At 45.2% G+C, this 20,186-nt stretch overlaps 1 protein-coding gene across 8 annotated transcripts in view; it reads right to left on the bottom strand.

Annotated features, from left to right (window-relative positions):
- Nucleotides 1–704: 704 nt before the first annotated feature.
- arhgef11 (Rho guanine nucleotide exchange factor (GEF) 11) overlaps nucleotides 705–20,186 on the bottom strand; it is a 72,476-nt gene continuing 52,994 nt past the window's right edge. For 6 of the 8 annotated variants that reach the window (XM_062994439.1, XM_062994443.1, XM_062994440.1 and 3 more), the window contains 8 exons: nucleotides 18,421–18,498; nucleotides 18,300–18,340; nucleotides 18,035–18,205; nucleotides 17,113–17,343; nucleotides 12,784–12,858; nucleotides 10,281–10,519; nucleotides 7,469–7,607; nucleotides 705–4,745 (listed from right to left, as the gene is read on the bottom strand). In XM_062994439.1, coding sequence (XP_062850509.1) covers nucleotides 4,687–4,745; nucleotides 7,469–7,607; nucleotides 10,281–10,519; nucleotides 12,784–12,858; nucleotides 17,113–17,343; nucleotides 18,035–18,205; nucleotides 18,300–18,340; nucleotides 18,421–18,498 — 1,033 coding nt within the window. In that variant the 3' untranslated portion in view covers nucleotides 705–4,686. Of the gene's footprint in view, nucleotides 4,746–7,468; nucleotides 7,608–10,280; nucleotides 10,520–12,783; nucleotides 12,859–13,067; nucleotides 13,123–17,112; nucleotides 17,344–18,034; nucleotides 18,206–18,299; nucleotides 18,341–18,420; nucleotides 18,499–20,186 lie in introns of those variants that run through there. The other 2 variants (XM_062994445.1, XM_062994447.1) reach the window with 2 other exon arrangements.

Here is a 20,186-nt window from a genome sequence, read left to right as displayed (position 1 = left end):
TGTGTAGGTCTTTTCTGGCAGTAGTTTGTTTGCAAGGTGGTGGTAATTCATGGTAGCTTTAAAGACCAGGAGACCCCAAATTACCACCAGCTCCAGCTGTGATCCTTGACATGTTTTGCCTCTTGTAGATGCTTTTATCTACACAAGTAAGTGAAGGTTAAAGGTCCTGCCTAACTGTGCCAAATCAATAGTGCGGATCACGATCCACCGGCGATTCCTAACGGGAGCAGCCGACGAAACAGAGAGAGATTTTAATCAGTCAGGTGATTAATTTCTCTTTCCTGATTACTAGTCTACTTTTAAACTGCTAAATTACCAAGTCTCTTATGTTTATATGAATGTTTGTTTGTTTATTAGAATTTTAACGTCATGTTTTACACTGTGGTTACATTCATGACAGGAACGGTCGTTACTCACCACACAAGTTTCTTCAGTTCACAAGGTTATATCAAACACAGTCATGAACAATTTAGTGTCTTCAATTCACCTCACTTGCACGTCTTTGGACTGTGGGAGGAAACCGGAGCTCCCGGAGGAAACCCACACAGACACGGGGAGAACATACAAACTCCACACAGAAAGGACCCGGACCGCCCAACCTGGGGTTCGAACCCAGGACCTTCTTGCTGTGAGGCGACAGTGCTACCCACTTAGCCACCGTGCCGCCCCTTATATGAATGTAACGTCAATAACTGCAGCACACGTTGTCGTTTGTTATTATTTTTAATTCCAACAGTTCCTTTTTTAATGTCACAAAACAAAGGAGTATTTAACACGACTTTACAGGTTCCTTCGGTGGCGCTAACCATCTCACCTTTTTAAAGAGGAAGATAAAATAATTTACACGTCGTCCCATATCTACAAATAAAACCCATGAAAAAACTAAAGCTTTACATAGAGGAACATATAAACATGGCACAGTGTCTATATTACACACTTGGACAAAATAAGAATAATAATAATAATAAAGAATTTAATGCAGACAGTAGTTTGCACAGGCTCCGGTTCATTTCATTCTTTGTGCATTTTACATGAAGTGTAAACAGAAGTGGAGATGCAGGGAAAAGAAAGATACAGTGATGGAGAGAAAGAGAAAGAGAGAGAGAGAATGGAGAGAATAGAAGAAAAGATGGAGAGGAAAGTAGGAAGGGTGAAACTGAACTGGAAGGAGAGGAGGAGGAACTGGTGAGGATATGAAAGTTAAAGCTAAAGAGAGTAACAGGAGCATCATTTCTCCACCTGAGTTACACAGTAGTTATTCACCCACTTCCCAAATAAACAAAAAATATCCCCTCATACCCATGAACCTTTGCTGTAGAACAGAAACTGGACACCAGTTAGATGACGGACGTTGGTTTTACAGGCTACCGAGACTGAAGAGACGTTTTCTCACTATAGTGTTGAATGAATTAGATTCTCCTGCTGGAAGCTTCCACCACAAACACTTGTGAGCTTCTCAAAGCTGAAGGTACATTTCCATCCACACGATCATCTGATAACTGCACGCGATCAGATTTCACCAACAATCCAATCAACAGCTTCAGGTGCGATCAGATAACGGCAAATCAATCACGTTTCCTTCACTAATGAGGCCAAACGTAGTTATTTTACTGTAGTGAGGTGGTAGCATCACGGCTTTTAAATAAAACACCGCTTACATACTGAAGTATCGTGTTACCCCAGAGGTTCGGTGTGAGCAAATCATTTTCATACTGGAACGACCAGCTACAGGTGACGTCCCTTCACTGCCCTACACAATATGTTCAGCAACAAGCCTTAGTATGCAGTACTGAACTTACCACTATTTTTTAAATCTATTTGCTTAATAAGATGTCAAAATGTTGCCAAAACTCTGGTACTGGTGTACTGACCGGTGGTGAGGTCAGTCAGTAGGTTACACTAGGTGGACATCAGACACTCACTCACTGTCTTAACTGCTTATCCAATTAAGGTCGCGCGTTACTGAAGCCTATCCCAGCTTTTCAGTGTCTCCAATTTACCTGACTGCATATTTTTGGACTGTGGGAGAACATGCAAACTCTGCACATAAAGGACCCTGACCGCTCCGCCTGGGGATCGAACCCAGGACCTTCTTGCTGCGAGGCGAGTATCCCAGTATCCTCCAATTTATATTAAAGGCATTTAGCAGACGCTTTCATCCAAAGTGACTTATAATTATGACCGAATACAATTGGAGCAATTGAGGGTTAAGGGCCTTGCTCAGGGGTCCTACAGTGGAGGGGCTTGAACTGGCAACCTTCTGATTACTAGTCCGGTATCTTAACCATTGAACTACCACTTAGAATTAAATCCAGGTTGCTTTGTTACTCATGAGATCTTGAAGCTATCAGATACTGGTGTGATTATCAGTGTGGATGTAAATGCACCCTGTGTGGAAGAGCCGTGGATCCCTGGCCGAGGGGAGAGAAGATCTTCACAGCGTTTCCTCTAAAACACGACATGACGTTAGATAAAACATCTCCGAACAGAAACGAGTCCTCAGCACGGACAGCAATACAGTAGTGCCTGCTGCAGTAGTGATGCTGTGGTGCAAAGCTAGTGACCGCTGCATTAAGCCTGGTTTATGCTTCCATCTGTACAGACTTCAGGAGGGTGGGTGTTGAGGGGGGGGGGCACACTGCGATTCCAGTCAGAGAGCAGAAGTGACCGACGACCCTGTTCAGTGGGAACCGGTCATCGTTATTCATTTATTATTATTTATTTAGGATTTTAACGACATGGGTTTTACACTTTGGTTACACAAGATTCATCAGACAGTCATGGACAATTTTGTATCTCCAATTAGCCTCACTTTCACGTCTCTGGACTGTGGGACGAACCCACACAGACACGAGGAGAACACTTCACACAGAAAGGACCCAAACTGCTCCACCTGAGAATCAAACCCAGGACCTTCTTGCTGTGAGGCGACAGTGCTACCCATCGAGCCAGTCATAGTTGGCAGCATCCTGTTAGCCTACTAAACTCCTACTGTTCTGGGCTGCTCAGGTGGCATCGTATCGAGTCTCAGCTCTGCCTGCCGGGTGGGCTGAGCGGCCACATGAACAATGATTGGCCTGTTGTTCATACAGGGGTCGGATATTAAGCCGGATAGGGACTCTAATGACTGATGCAACTACGACCTCTGCTGGCTGACTGCTGACACCTGCACAGAGACGGGAAAAGCGTGCTCTCAGGGTGTGTCTCTCCGTACACAGACGGCTGCTGCCCACGTGTCGGAGGGGCCGTGGGTTAGCTTTGTTCTCCTCAATCAAAGCATTGGTGGAGAGGAAGCATGACGCAATCGGGGAATTGGACGCCCTGTTCCGATAAACCCTGAACCCACAGAGAGATTTCTGAAGTGCATTCGGAGAAGCACTTGATGTAGAGCGTTCGGCAGGTCTGAACAAGCTCTTACTGATGTTCTGATCCGGGATCTCTCCAAGCTTTCGTTTGCTGGTTTCATGGATCTCCAGGAGCACTTTCGGAGCATTTTACAGACCAGACTGAAGAATCTTCTATCATTTATAGGCAGACGCCTTTTATCCAAAGTGGCTTACAGTACAGCGACAGTCTACAGTCTGAGCAATCGAGGGTTATGGGCCTTGCTCAAGGGCTGCTACGCTACGACTTGCCCATCAATCGTTCTGATAAATGATGAACAATCATTTCTAACGTTCGTTGTGTATTTAAAAGACTTCTGACAGAGAAATCACAGTATTTAAGATCCAACAGCTCTTTAGATGTTCTGGACAATCTGGATTCTCCAGGGTTTGATTCAAATGGCTCAAATAAGCACCGAACGCTCTACGCTGTCTGACGTTTGATGTATGCGGCTCTATAAGCAGCTCTGATGGAGCGTATGTGCTAGACTGAAGCTTTTTAGTGTCAGAACGCCAGCTGAAGTATAAACCAGGCTTAACTTGCTGTGCGTGTCTTTCTTTCCGCTATAAAGACGAAGCAACAAACCCCCCGACCGCTCTTTTAACTCAGAGTGTCCGTTCACAAAACAAAGATCAGCTACGATTATAACAGTAATGCAACACGGTTACTAGAGACCCCGTAAATATCGCAGGAGTCGCAGTGCAAAAGAACCTGAACGACTTCCGTCTGAAAGCCGCGTAAGGCGAGCAGTGGTGGGTTTAGCGAACACAGGTGCATCGTGGGATCCTGAATTCCAACCGAAAAACCCTTTTTAACCTGGACGAGGTGGATGCGAGAGTAGATATAGAGGAGGTAAAGTGCTGGGATCCTTCAGAGCAGAGTCATTTCCACAGCTGGTCCTATGAGACCTCTTGTTCCTTCAGCGTTTCTTCTGTCTGTTCCTTCCACTGAGCATCAGCATCACGTTCTTTAATCCATCCACCGTTTCTTACCTTCATTTATCCTCTCAAAATAAAACAAACGAACCGAAACGTTCCACCTGATCTAACATACACACATGCGTGAATCTCCGCTCACGTTCCTTCTTTCTCTTCTTTTCCTTCCCGTACACGAAGGTGCTGAAGGTTCTTCCGTCCTCTGTCCCGCTTCCAGAGGTGGACGACAAGAACGACACGCAGAATTTCGCCCGTTCTGTTTCCTCCCGAAAGCAAAGCATGCTGGGATTGGAGGTGAGGCTACATAATATGCACGAGGCAGCTGATATGCTGGTCCCCTAGTTCTGAATGTGTGAAATCTCTCGGATCAGAATCCTGTCGAGTGGATCTCGGGCTGAGCCGGTTCTGTCGGACCTCCTTCTTTACCTGTGATGTCCGGGAGACACAGAACCACGTCACAGTTATTCAATCAGAAGACAATAATACAGCAATAATTCATTCAAATAAAGGTTTTTTTCTATTTTATTTATGCATTTTCTCCCTGATTTAGCGTAGTCAATTTGTCTCCCCCTGCTGGGGGATCCCTGATTGCAGTCAAGGTGGGTTTATTGCAGTTTACGACCTCCCCTGACCCACGCACAGCCCTTAGCGGAACCCTTTTTCACCCATGCACAAGCGCCTCTCTATCTGCCAATCAGGGTCCTTACACAGCGTTTAAAGACCCCACCCACATAGTCCGGTCAGCCCTCCCTAGCAGAGACGTGTCTGCTGCAGGCACTGCCGATTATGCCCGCTAGATGGCGCCCAGATGACCGGTGACAATGACTAGTTTTGAACTGAGGAGTGTTCACTGGCAGTGAAATGCTTTCGTGACTGCTCGCCCACAATAGTAATTACTGCATTACTCTTGGTACCTGCTGACTGGGACTCTGCTTATTGCATTGACTACCAGTCCAGTACCAGGTGGATCAGGTCCCAGATCAGGTCTGGCATAAACAACACCTCATTTAAAGAAGCTAAATTAAAGAAAACACCCAGCATGGATGTTTGGCTAATGTGTTAGGTCACCACAAGCCGGCTGAACAGCCTACAAGCCCTTCACGTATGCATGGAACAGTGGTAGCCTAGTGGGTAGAGCTTTGGACTATCAATTGAACATTTGAGAATTTGAATCCCTGCGCTCTGACCCCAGCTTCCAAATAAGCTTAGATATGCGAAGAAAGAATTTCGTTCCACTGCACACCTGTATATGTAAATATAATGAATACAGGCATAGTCAGGGTCAGCTACTGAACGGCACCCCTGGAGCTGAGAGAGTTAGGAGCCTTGCTCAAGGACCCAACACTGGCTGCATGGGCCCCTGCATGGCAGAGCTGGGATTCAAACTCTCAACCTTTAAACTGATAGCCCAAAACTCTACCCACTAGTCTACCACTGTCCCATACCACTGCCATTAGCCTTACATTCTTTAGTCCATACAGTACTACCACTGTTGATTTACCAGGTTAATTTCATGTGAGAAAGCAGACGGGTCATCAGATGACCGTGATACTGAAAAGAACCTGATGCCTGTGAGGGTCTGTGATCTTGTGGGGCTGTTTTTTCTACTAAGCCCCTGGTATACCAGGACCATTTCAAATCAAAATCTGTCTGCCTCTGTCAGGAAACTTAGAAACAGGTCGTCAGGGCAGGACAGTGATCCAAAACATACGTCCAGATCAACACAAAACTGGTTGCTTCCATGGCCGTCAGTAAGACCGATCCTAAAGAGGAAAAATACCTACAGATTTATATGAGAGAAATAAAAACGTGTCGCCCCGTAACGAGTGTGAAACACTGAATGGTTTTAATAATGGGTCGTTAGCTTAACTGGGTCGTTTGTGTGTAAATGGGTTTAAAACAATGAACCGCTGCGTCAGGTCGGCACGTGTGAACGACACAACGTCCACTCAGTGAAGGGAAGTGTGTATTCACACAGAAGAGTGTACGAGTCTCTGGAGCTGTTCTGAAATGTAAAATCGTTCTTCTCAGCTGGTGAGGGTGGTGTCTAACACCTCAGTCTCAAATGGATAAAAGCTACATCATTTCATACTCAGAAGTGATTTGGTTATACAGTAGATATAACTTGATATATAAACTACAAAAGTACTGGGACATCACTTCTAATGATTGAATTCAAGTGTTTCAACCACAACAGTTGCTAACAGGTGTTTGTTTGTTCAATTCTTAACGACATTTCAGCTGCTCTGCTTATTATTATGGCTGATGGCTGAATAAAAGGTTCCATCCATCTTTAAAAAGTCAGAGTCAACATGTTTTTGGTCTCCCTTCAGCAGGTTTGTATGTTTGTTTATTAGGATTTTAACGTCATGTTTTACACGTTTGGTTACATTCATGACAGGAACGGTAGTTACTCACTACACAAGATTCATCAGTTCACAAGGTTATATCGAACACAGTCATGGACAATTTAGCGTCTCCAATTCACCTCACTTGCACGTCTTTGGATTGTGGGAGGAAACCGAGCACAGGGAGAACATGCGAACCACACAGAAAGGACCCGGACCGCCGCACCTGGGGATCGGACCCAGGACCTTCTTGCTGTGAGGCGACAGTGCTACCCAGTACATACAGTAGCCTAGAGTTTGAGGTACTGGACTAGTAAACAGAAGGTCGCTGGTTCAATATCCACTACTGCCAGGTTGCCACTGTTGGGCCCTTGAGCAAGGCTCTTAATTCTCGATTGCTTAGACAGTATACTGTCACAGTACAGTAAGTTGCTTTAAATAAAAGCGTCGGCATGGGGAGAACATGCAAACTCCACACAGAAAGGACCCCGCTCGCCCCACCTGGGGATCGAACCCAGGACCTTCTTGCTGTGAGGCGACAGCGCTACCCACTTAGCCACCGTGCCGCCCCCTTTAGCAGGTAGTTATGAGGGAGGATGGTGTCCTGTAGGGCATCTTGTGTAAATGATTTGTTCCCATCGTTCTCTGGGTTTTGAATTCTGTCTGTTATTATAGTTGGATGGATCTTGTAGTGTGATGAGCTGTAGTGAGGTGATCAGAGTATGGCCACCACTGTAGCTGATTCTGTGGAGGGTGTTCCTGTTAAAGCTGTAAATGTATGCTGTGTGTTTAGGAACCCACCATCTCCCGCTCCTCTGTCTATAGATGGCGTCCTGCTGACGGAGGCAGGCGTGTGGATGTGCTCGTCTGCATTGGGACTGATGGACTGTGACGTCGTCTCTGCGGTCTGCATCATTCTGTAATGGTCTACCTCGATCTCCTGTGGGGTGATAAAAGCAGACAGAAACACCACATGACTTTCTCATCCTATAAATCCTGAAGGAAACGATCAGATAAACACTTAAACCGACTCAAATTCACTTTAGCACAGGGTGCAGATACAACCAGGCTGATATTCACTTATTAGGATTTTATTGTCATGTTTTACACTTTATTTACATTCATGACAGGACACGAAGTTATTTATTACACAGGATTCATCAGCTCAACACAGTCATGGACAATTTTGCATCTCCAATTCACCTCACTTGCACGTCTTTGTACTGTAGGAAGAAAGGAAACCCACACAGACATGGGGAGAACATGCAAACTCCACACAGAAAGGATTCTGACTGCTCCACCTGGGAATCGAACCCAGGAGCTTCTTACATTTACATTTTAGCAGACACTTTTATTCAAAGAGACTTATAATATCCAGTCTAAGCAATTGAGGGTTAAGGGCCTTGCTCAAGGGCCAGTGGTAGGACTTGAACCAGTGACCTTCTACTTACTAGTCCAGTACCTTAACTAGGGCTGTCGCGGTGAAAGAATTTCCCCTTGCGATATTCAGCCTGTCTCAATATCGCGGTATGCGGTGATATTTTTTTTTTTGAAAATTACTTAATTGATCTGGATTTTAGAGCTATATAAACAAGCTTTATTGTTAGGCTATGATTCGGTATATTATTGCTTTATAATGACAAAGATGAGGCAGCTTTAAGACCAATGAAATGCGTGTTTAATGTTAAATACAGAACAGAGCTAAGATGTGCGTCTTTTCTCTATTAAAAAAGGTTTAAATTTAGCTTCTAGCCTCGGCTAGATATACACTGTGAAACGGAAAAAAAAAAGAGTTTAGGCTAAATATTTTAAACGCACAACTAATCAAAATATGGTAAAAAAAAGAAATAAAATAAAGAATAAAGTCTGTAAGAGTTTAAACCTGCGTTATCATGCGCGCTAGAAGAACCAACATGTTCACCTGATGTGGTTTAGAGAGGATCTGAGTGGGGTAGAGATGTTCCCGACGTTACCGTTGTTGCACTAATACACACGTGTACTGATCCTGCATGCGACTTTACACAGCAAAGCAAATCTAGCCTGGTTATCGCGCCACTATTAACCATCTATTTAGTAGGTATAATTAACATAACAATATATACTACATTGTAAGTTATTATTCATTTCAATACATTTTTATTCAACGAAAAAATACATTTAAATCATTCCAGCAAGCCAGCAAGAGAATATTTGCAGGCTGCACTGCCATATTAACCGTCATTAAGTGTTTTAGTACGCCAAGGCTGTTTGAATATAGTCTAAATTACAAGTATTTTATTGAGTGTGAACTCAATTTAATCATTAATAAACTTGCCTATAATTCATGTTGCGATTGTTTACATTTTAAAACACAAAGCCTGACGCTCAACAGCAACACATGCGAACAGGTTGCGGGAAAATGTCGCTCTTAGCTCATTTTCATTATGAATTTATTTAACATTTATTACGCCCGAATGTAAGCGTATAAAACAAGATGGACCCTGCAACAAAAAAAAAAAAAAAGAGAAGAAAGAAAGAAAGAAAAAACGTGAACACCGCGGTGTTGCGGTTGCTTGGCATGCCCTGCGGTTGGCTGGTCTATACCGCGTTATTTCAAAATTGCGGTTAGCGCGACAGCCCTGACCTTAACCGCTACCCGCCGAGCCACCCTGGCTGGTATTAACATTCATTTTTTTACCACATTGAGCAGAATCCTTTATACAAAGTGATTTACAGTTGTACACAGATGAAGTGCAGGCGTAAGACATAAGGGTCTTGCTCAGGGGTCCAATAAGGGCAAGTCGGCTGTGAAAGGGCTTGAACCAGCAACCTTCTGATCACTGGTCCAGTACATTAACCCACTGAGCAATCACCGCCCTTGTTATGAAGGTGGTGCCTGTGAGGTAAGACATAACATTTAAACCACCTCACTGTCCATTTTATCAGCTCCACCTACCATATAGAAGCACTTTGTAGTTCTACAATTACTGACTGTAGTCCATCTGTTTCTCTACATGCTTTGTTAGCCCCCTTTCACCCTGTTCTTCAATGGTCAGGACCCCCACAGGACCACCACAGAGCAGGTATTATTTAGGTGGTGGATCATTCTCAGCACTGCAGTGACACTGACATGGTGGTGGTGTGTTAGTGTGTGTTGTGCTGGTATGAGTGGATCAGACACAGCAGCACTGCTGGAGTTTTTAAATACAGTGTCCACTCACTGTCCACTCTATTAGACACTCCTACCTAGTTGGTCCACCTTGTAGATGTAAAGTCAGAGACGATCGCTCATCTATTGCTGCTGTTTGAGTCGGTCATCTTCTAGACCTTCATCAGTGGTCACAGGACGCTGCCCACGGGGCGCTGTTGGATGGATATATTTTTGGTTGGTGGACTATTCTCAGTCCAGCAGTGACAGTGAGGTGTTTAAAAATCTGATCCACTCATACCAGCACAACACACACTAACACACCACCACCATGTCAGTGTCACTGCAGTGCTGAGAATGATCCACCACCTAAATAATACCTGCTCTGTGGGGGTCCTGACCATTGAAGAACAGGGTAAATTTTAACCTGCAGCTCTAAATGCAGCAGCTGTATGTAAACCCGACTGTGATCTGTTTCCACTTTACCCTCAGCTGATGCAGCTTTTTCTGCAGCTCCTCAATCGTTTGAAAGATCTCATCCACGTTCTTGATGAGGCACCGCCGTACCCCAGACCCTGACCGGCTGAGCCCCTCCGCTGTCTCCTGCTCTTCCTCCTCCTCCTGCTGTAAGGACACCGGCGTCTCTTCTGGAGCCTCGTCCGTGCTGCTCTCTTCTGTGAGAGCGCCCATCTGGTCAGTGGGCATCACCAGGTAGAAGATGTTTCCTAAAGCAGACGTGTATACAGTGTGTACATTCAGTTGTTTAAAAATAAATAACAAAAATAAAAAAGCCAAAGTGGTATATCATGCTAGCCCACTGCTGCTGAGATCAGGGGTTCGAATCTCAGTGGTGCTATCGGCCAGTTGGGCATCTACACAGACATAATCAGCCATGTCTGAGGAAGAGGGGGCGGCAAAGCTGAAACAGTCCAGCTATTGGGAGAAGAATTAAGGTCCTAAGCCTGGATAGAAATACGAGGGTTGTGTCAATTACACAAAAACTGTGTCAGATCGGCTATAAGGACCATAAAACATGCAAAAAAAAATTAATAAATAAGAAAAACAAGTACTGGGTCACTAAAATAAGTTAGGAAAAAATATTGCTGGTTATATCGAACACAGTCATGGACAATTTAGTGTCTCCAGTTCACCTCACTTGCACGTCTTTAAACAATGGGAGGAAACCGGAGCACCCGGAGGAAACCCACACGGACACGGGGAGAACATGCAAACTCCACACAGAGAGGACCCGGACCGCCCCACCTGGGATCGAACACAGGACCTTCTCGCTGTGAGGCGACAGTGCTACCTACTAAGCCACCGTGCCACCCATCATGATAAAGGTAAAGAAGCTTCTTTGATTTCACTGGGACAAAACGATTATTGAAGTATCAAATTGAAACTTCTACAGAACCACATCAAACACCCTAATGATCCACCAGGGGGAAGTTCCTGAAACCACAACTCATCTTCAGAGTGTGTAGCACTATAGAGTTTACAATGTGCCACTACAATCGGTAAGAAAAAAGAGAAACCAGATGTCACATCTACACCTCAATAATTAAAAACGTTTTTTTTTTCAACTTTATTGATGCACTTTCTCCCATTTTCTCCCAATTTGCTCCTGATTGCAGTTGAGTTGAGTATATTTCTGCTCACGCCTCTCCTGCTCAGCGGAACCCCTCTTCACCCATGCATTCTGCACAGGCGAAAAAATGCTTCATTTTGCTCTAAAAATAATTCAAAGTCAATTTGAATTTTTGAATGTCAGAGTCAATAATTTTTTTTTTATTATCTATTTTTTCCCACTTTTTCCCCCCAACTTTTATCCCCATTCTAATCGTGTCCAATTACCCTGATTGAGTCCTCTATACTGATTCGACCCTTTGCCGCCGACTGAGGACAGCACTCGGCTGACTCCGGCACGCAGTCAGTACAGCCGGCATTTTTCACCCGCACGAGCCGAGTTCATACACCGAGAGGGCCACACCCCCCTCGATGTTATTCCTCAGCCCTGTGCAGGCGCCGTCAGCCAACCAGCAGGGGCCGCAGTCGCACCAGTTATGAGGACCAATGCTCCGACTCTACCCCTAACCCTGAACAACAGCCAAACGTTGTTCATACTGCCGCCCGACCCGGTCGGAAAGGCAGAGCTGAGTTTCGATACGATGTATCTAGAAACCCGACTCTGGTGCGCTAGCGTACTTCACCGCTGCGCCACCTGAGCGGCTAATTTAGAGTCAAATTTTAAAAAACTTACTTTAAATTGTAATTACATTTTATGCACCATTTTAAAGATTTGCTCAGTTATACATATTAGAAAAAAGAATGTTAATTGTGCCATAAGTTTTGGGACATGCCACATTTTACGTTTTCTTGACAATGTCTTGAACTGAGCTAATAAACAGTAACTGCATAAAGCACTGATGAGCCAAAACATTAGAACCACCCGTCTAACATGCTGTCAAAAGCTCCGATCTGACGAGACATGGACTCCACAAGGCATCTGAAGTGGTCATGTGGAGTCCTGTGGAGCATTAGCTGTAGGTTCTTTATCTTCTGTACATTGTGAGGTGGACCGTATATATTAGGATGTGCATGTGCCTGGTCGTCCAAGATCGTGCCCATTGTGGGTGCTTTTAAGAGTGGACAGGACTGGCATGGGCAGCCACATTACATTTATACAGCATTCAAGTCCTCTGCCATCAGAGACCATGGTCAGTGGCTGCTCAATGCCTGCTGAACTACCATCAACCGGGCATTGGATAGATTCCTCACCCTCACATGCACAATTGTGATGTAATATACAGCACCATGAACAGTTCTGGGGTGGTCCTAATGTTCTGGCTGAATGATTTGAAGCGTTTGCAGTGACTTTAATCCTGAAAGACCTGCAGGAGCATCTCACTCATTCCTACTGAGGCAACGTCTGAATAAAACCACTGAAGGAATCGTCGTGAATCTGTGGATGAGCGTTTGTTGATCCCACCTTTTGATTCAGAAGGTTGGTCGGCGGTGACATCAGGGATGTCATCAGGAATAGAGGAAGAGCCCACACCCATAGCTGTGCACCGAGGACAGGAAGAGAGAGAACAAGTGTGTGAATGCGTGCATGTGTGTGTGTGTGTGTGTGTGGTGAGGGGAATAATGAGATCACAGTGTGTGTTAGAAGTGTGCAAAATAGGATGCAGATGAAAAAGCGGTGCAGGAAGTTTGTGTGAGAATGTCAGCGGACGTGTGTGAGAGTGTGTGTGTGTGTGTGTGTGAAGGGGGGTGAGGAGAGGCAGGAAAGAAAGAGGAGATTTAAATCACATTAGTTTCATCACAACTGCTCTGAGCACGTGCAAAGAGACGAGAGAGATCGAGAGAAGAGAATAGAGAGGAAAAAAATCACAAATTAATTAATGATCTTTTCAATTAATATGTACTCCTCACACACACACACACACACACACGTTACAAGTTAAATCAAAGGTGTTACAGTTAATGACACAGTAATACCTGTGTGATTAATGCTGTTTCATTTCTTTTAGAGCTCAACATTTCATCCTGTACATTGATTGGCTGTGTCTGGGTGGGGAGGGAGGAAGGTTAAAGCCTCACAGTGGACTGGAGTGTCCAGAATATTCCTGCCTTACACTTAATGGCTCTGTTCGAAAACCTAGTGAGCTGCCTTGCTGTCTGATGCCTACTACACAGGCAGCTGCCTCAGTAGAGAGGATTCTAACAAGGCATCGACTTTAGTCAGGTTATTCGGATACGCTACTTGGACAGTGATGCCAGCGATTCCGTCGGTCTTCGCTTACAATGCTAACACAGTGAGCATGTTGGACGAGAAGGCGTGGCTCGCAGTCTCCGCTCTAATTCATCCCAAAGGTTGTTCTATCGGGTTGTTCTGCAGGCCAGTCAAGTTCTTCCACACCAAACTCGCTCGTCCACGTCTGTATGGACCTTGCTTTGTGGAGCGCAGTGATCAGAATATGTTCTCACCTTTTCTAACCAGCTGAACCATCGGTGAGTTAGCATCAGCTTCCATAATCTGGTTCTGACTCTGACTGAAAATGACCCGCCCCGTCATTTCATTTTACGTGGCCTCTATCACTTGGTGGCTGAGTTGCTGTCGTTCCCAATCGCTTCCACTCTGTTATAACAGCACTGACAGTCGACTGTGGGATATTTAGTAGTGAGGAAATTTCACGACTGGACTTGTTGCACAGGTGGCATCACGGTACCATGCTGGAACTCACTGAGCTCCTGAGAGCGAACCCGTTCTTTCACTAATGTTTGTAGAAGCAGTCTGCATGCCGAGGTGCTTGGGCAGTTGTAGCCTAGCGTTTAAGGCACTAAGACTAGTAATCCAAAGGTTGCTGCTGTTGGGTCCTTGAGCAAGGCCCTTGACCCTCAATTGTTTACTGTAGCAGTTCTGTAATGCCAAGTTCACACTACACGACTTTCTGATTTGTCGGGTCGCTGTACAGTTCACACTACACGACTGGATCTCTTGTAATCGGGAGTCTTTCAGTGGGTGTGTATTTCACACTACACGACTGATCGGCGATAGGGGGGTTTCACACTACACCATCTATCACTAACTGGAATCACAGGCGAGCTTCTCTGGTCTCCCAAACTACGTTCTGTCACGAAAACAAACGCGAGAAGTGACGAGGGGTTTAATGATACCACGTCCAAAAATGCACGTCAACAAGTAGCGAGCGATCAAAGTTTGTGCGCTGATGTGCAGCGTAAAATCAAGGAAGAAAAATAAATGAATCTGAGTGGATTTGGCAACACGAACAGTTTGGATTGTTCTGTAGTAAGTTGGAGGTTAATTAATAATTTTACAAAGCAGTGTTGGTCTTATGTTTTGTAGAGAACGATCAGGTCAGAAATACTGTAAAACGTGTGTGTGCCGGTGTATTCTGATATAAACTATATCATCCCCCTGTCCCACCTGTTTACACTCCTCCTGCGTTTCCTCTCACACCGTATCCTGCGTTCTCATTGGCTGTTCGACATGTCACTCATTGCCAGATGTGCAACTCGGATCAGATATCTGACGTGCTAGAAATCTCGATCCGGTGGCCGAGCGCTCACGCTCAGCGAGAGATCCGAGCGTAAATCAGGGCAAAGATCGTGTAGTGTGAACCAGGCATAAGTCGCTTTGGATAAAAGCGTCTGCTAAAGGCTGAAAATGTAAATGTTTTATACACCTGTGGACATGGAGGAGATTGGAACACCTGAATTCAACGATTTGAATGAGTGAGTGAATACTTTTGGCAATATAGTGTATGTCTATGGGAATTTGTGCCCATTAAATGAAAAGAGAATTTCCATGGCTGTGCACTGATGTTGGTCGAGAAAGTCATAGTTGATGTTCCAGTTCATTCCAAAGGTCAGGACTGGTTTCTTTAAACCGAGCTTTTCTTCATGTCTTTATAGATCTTGCTGGAAGAAGAGGAAAGGACCCTCCCTAAACTGTTGCTGCAAAGTTATACCAAGATATAATTCCAAAGACTTCATTATAAAGAAAGAAAAAAAATGCTGTGGCTAAAATGCATAAATTCAATCGTTAGAAGGTGATGTAAATTTGTGTATATACAGTGTATCACAAAAGTGAGTACACCCCTCACATTTCTGCAGATATTTAAGTATATCTTTTCATGGGACAACACTGACAAAATGACACTTTGACACAATGAAAAGTAGTCTGTGTGCAGCTTATATAACAGTGTAAATTTATTCTTCCCTCAAAATAACTCAATATACAGCCATTAATGTCTAAACCACCGGCAACAAAAGTGAGTACACCCCTAAGAGACTACACCCCTAAATGTCCAAATTGAGCACTGCTTGTCATTTTTCCTCCAAAATGTCATGTGATTTGTTAGTGTTACTAGGTCTCAGGTGTGCATAGGGAGCAGTTGTGTTCAATTTAGTAGTACAGCTCTCACACTCTCTCATACTGGTCACTAAAAGTTCCAACATGGCACCTCATGGCAAAGAACTCTCTGAGGATCTTAAAAGACGAATTGTTGCGCTACATGAAGATGGCCAAGGCTACAAGAAGATTGCCAACACCCTGAAACTGAGCTGCAGCACAGTGGCCAAGATCATCCAGCGTTTTAAAAGAGCAGGGTCCACTCAGAACAGACCTCGCGTTGGTCGTCCAAAGAAGCTGAGTGCACGTGCTCAGCGTCACATCCAACTGCTGTCTTTGAAAGATAGGCGCAGGAGTGCTGTCAGCATTGCTGCAGAGATTGAAAAGGTGGGGGGTCAGCCTGTCAGTGCTCAGACCATACGCCGCACACTACATCAAATTGGTCTGCATGGCTGTCACCCCAGAAGGAAGCCTCTTCTGAAGTCTCTACACAAGAAAGCCCACAAACAGTTTGCTGAAGACATGTCAACAAAGGACATGGATTACTGGAACCATGTCCTATGGTCTGATGAGACCAAGATTAATTTGTTTGGTTCAGATGGTCTCAAGCATGTGTGGCGGCAATCAGGTGAGGAGTACAAAGATAAGTGTGTCATGCCTACAGTCAAGCATGGTGGTGGGAATGCCATGGTCTGGGGCTGCATGAGTGCAGCAGGTGTTGGGAAGTTACATTTCATTGAGGGACACATGAACTCCAATATGTACTGTAAAATACTGAAGCAGAGCATGATCCCCTCCCTCCGGAAACTGGGTCGCAGGGCAGTGTTCCAGCATGATAATGACCCCAAACACACCTCTAAGACGACCACTGCTTTATTGAAGAGGCTGAGGGTAAAGGTGATGGACTGGCCAAGCATGTCTCCAGACCTAAACCCAATAGAACATCTTTGGGGCATCCTCAAGCGGAAGGTGGAGGAGCGCAAAGTCTCGAATATCCGCCAGCTCCGTGATGTCGTCATGGAGGAGTGGAAAAGCATTCCAGTGGCAACCTGTGAAGCTCTGGTAAACTCCATGCCCAGGAGAGTTAAGGCAGTTCTGGGAAATAATGGTGGCCACACAAAATATTGACACTTCAGGAACTTTCACTAAGGGGTGTACTCACTTTTGTTGCTGGTGGTTTAGACATTAATGGCTGTATATTGAGTTATTTTGAGGGAAGAATAAATTTACACTGTTATATAAGCTGCACACAGACTACTTTTCATTGTGTCAAAGTGTCATTTTGTCAGTGTTGTCCCATGAAAAGATATACTTAAATATCTGCAGAAATGTGAGGGGTGTACTCACTTTTGTGATACACTGTATATACTGTATATATATTCATCTATATTTTGCGATTTTCTTCTACGAAGAAGCGCCGTGATCAGAATCAGCTCTCACCTTTTCTGACCAGCTGAACCGCCGGCCGCTCCGCCTCCAGTACGTCAGCGTCAGCTTGATCCTCTATGATCTGGTTCTGACTCTGACCGGTGTTGGACTCGGGCTCCTCAGCTTCAGGCCGGTCCGTGTACGGGCTCGCTTCGTTGGCCGTCTCGTTGGTGGGCGTTTCATCGGAATCGTGGCTCCACCCATCCTGAAGATCTCTGAAGATCAACTGTCTGAGAGTCTCGACTGTGAGGAAGTAACAGAGATCGGATCAGAACATGTGGTGATTTTCCGAGCTCCGGGGTTCGAATCTCGGCTCTGCTACCGGGCGCCCTCTAGCAGGCACGGTTGGCTTCCAGTCTGCCGGGTGGGAAAGACCGGACTAAGGGGAGGGGTTATCAACCTTGGTTGTCCAGGGTGCCTGTACAGAAAGTGGAGGAGCGCAGAGATCGGGGCGTGGCTCTCCGTACGCGAAGCCGACCTCATGCACAAAGTATGGGTGAGTGAGAAAGGATTGAAGAGAGATGATGATGATGACGTTTCAGGACTGAACTTATACAGTTACACAATTTATATCACAGAGGCAGCGGTTTGGGACACAGCCCGAAAAGCCCCCCAGCAGATTAGTGTGAAGCTGTGTGTCGGACTTATTCATAACAAGACCTGATTAGCATGCAGTCCTGTGATCCTGTGATAGGGACAGTGGTAGCCTAGCGGGTAGAGCTTTGGGCTATCAACCGGAGGATTGTCGGTTTAAATCCAGGCCTTGAGCAAGACCCTTAACCCTGTCTGCTCCAGGGGCGCCGTACGATGGCTGACCCTGCGCTCTGACCCCAGCTCCCGAACAAGCTGGGATATACGAAGAAAGAATCTCATTGTACTGTACACCTGTGTATGTATATATGACAAATAAAGTAAATCTTCTTCTATCTCTCACCGTCTTTGAGAGCAGCTTCGGCTACTTCACTGGGAGCCGCCAGGTAACCGTGCGCGTCGGCGTGCAGGAAGGATCCCGATTGGTCGGTCGGGGTGGTGGACGTGAGCGCACTTTCGTCGTCGCTCTGTGAATCTCGCTCCAGTGACGCCGACTCCTCTGTTAGCGAGTCGTCTAGAGAAACGGACAAAAGAGCCGTGAGATGAACAGCTGGAGGAGCGAACAGCTGGAGCATGAAGTAAGTGAACCCCATCACTCGCGTGCTCACCTTGATTGACATGGCCGTCGTGTAGTCTCAGAACGGAGGATCTACAGGAGACGTGAGGAGTTTTATCAATCATTATACACATGTAAAATATCTCTTCATTAATCAGATCTGAAGCGCTTACGGAGCCGGTGATCCTTGTTTTGTGGTTCCTGCACCTCCAGACGCCAGTGAGATTGTCTTTTCCAACAAATCCTTCCAGCTGTGGTGCACACAGATCGACAGAACGAATGACAGAACATCATTTTATTTTCATTACTAGTATAGAGCACTGAAGTCGTGCGTCATTCTGTAGTCCTCGTTATGCCCATATTTGGTGACCCGGGTCTAAATCAGATTTCCTATAGGAAAAAAATCGTCTCTAACGCATCCTGTGCTAAATAAACATGTTCAGAACCCGGTACGTTCTGTCCTGTGTACATTTCTCTCCTGTACATCACTGGATCCTCTGAATTACGAGGTTGTTAAAGGGTCGTAATACTAATAATGCTACACGAAAGCTAACGCTACTGCGCATTAATTAGACGTCACTGAACTACACCGATCGAATCGACGGAACGAGCAGCTCGCTTTTGTTGAGTGCGACCAAAGGCGTAACACCCGACCGTCCTCGCTTTCTACTTTAATGTAGCTAGCTACTAAAAATATAAAGTAAAACTTGTGAATATCGCTCCACTGTTACTCTGGTGAATCGTGCTGCTTCGTGCGGTTATTTAAGAGGCTTATAAAAGAAAAAAAAGAAAACATTAAGAGGCTTCCAGTTTAGTGACGTCAATTCAGTGCGCAGTAGCATTAGCTTACATGTAGCAATATTCATATTTTGACTCTTTAACGACTTCATAATTCAGAGGATCCAGTGATAATAGACAGAAGAATCTCCATAAAACAAAACCTAACAGCTCTGGAACATTTTTTATGACTACAGGATGCGAGAGAGAGGCTACATTCATATTTCCCATTCAAAATTTCTCTTAGACCCGGGTTACCAAATATGGCGTGGATTACAATATGACGACACGACTTCAGTGGTCTATTTGTTGCCTAGTGGATCAGGTACCAGGTACTAGAAGCAGAGGTGGGTTAGTGGTTAAAGTACTGGACTAGTCATCAAAAAGTTGCTTGTTGGGCCCTTAACTCTCAGTTGGTTGTTTTGATTCACAACTGTAAGTTGCTTTGGATAAAAGCATTCTGATCTAGTAATCAGAAGGTTGCTGGTTCAAGCCACACCACCGCCACGTAGTCACTGTTGGACCCCTGAGCACGGCCCTTAACCCTCAATTGCTTAGACAGTATACTGTCAGAGTACTGTAAGTCGCTTTGGATAAAAGTGTCCACTGTAAATGCATTTATTGCTTTATCAGGGTCAGGGTCACGGCGGGTCAGGGTCCACTGAGAAACACTAGACGCAGCTAGGCAGGAACAACCTAGACAGGGCGCCAATTTATTGCAGGGCTTTGGTATTTATTGCATTTCCACACACACACACACACACAGAGAGACTGAGGAACAGCTACTGTGATACCGATAACACTATTTAAACCCAGTATTTATATGCATTTTACCATGTAAATGCTGCCAGGCATTCCATCCGACTCGGGCTCGGCTCCACCTAAAGACGCAAAGCCGATCGCGTGTCTGTGTAGGCACCCGGCCGGCTGATAGCAGAGCTGAGATTCAAACTAGAAATGGAGATCTCAGCACCGTTGGACTAGCCTGTTTTACTGCTGGGTCACCCGAGCGCCCTTTAGCAAACAATTAAGCTGCGTCCGGAATCGCATACTTACAGAGTACGTACTAGACTGGAGGACGAGATGACGTAATATCACCATGGTTACAGACTCATTACAAACCCCACTCGCCAAAATTTTGGATATTTATCGTCTTTTTGTT

The sequence above is a fragment of the Trichomycterus rosablanca genome, chromosome 4, assembly GCF_030014385.1.
Source record: "Trichomycterus rosablanca isolate fTriRos1 chromosome 4, fTriRos1.hap1, whole genome shotgun sequence".
NCBI lineage: Eukaryota > Metazoa > Chordata > Actinopteri > Siluriformes > Trichomycteridae > Trichomycterus > Trichomycterus rosablanca.
The sequence above is the reverse complement of the archived record's forward strand: the minus strand, read 5'-3'. Positions and strand labels throughout refer to the sequence as shown.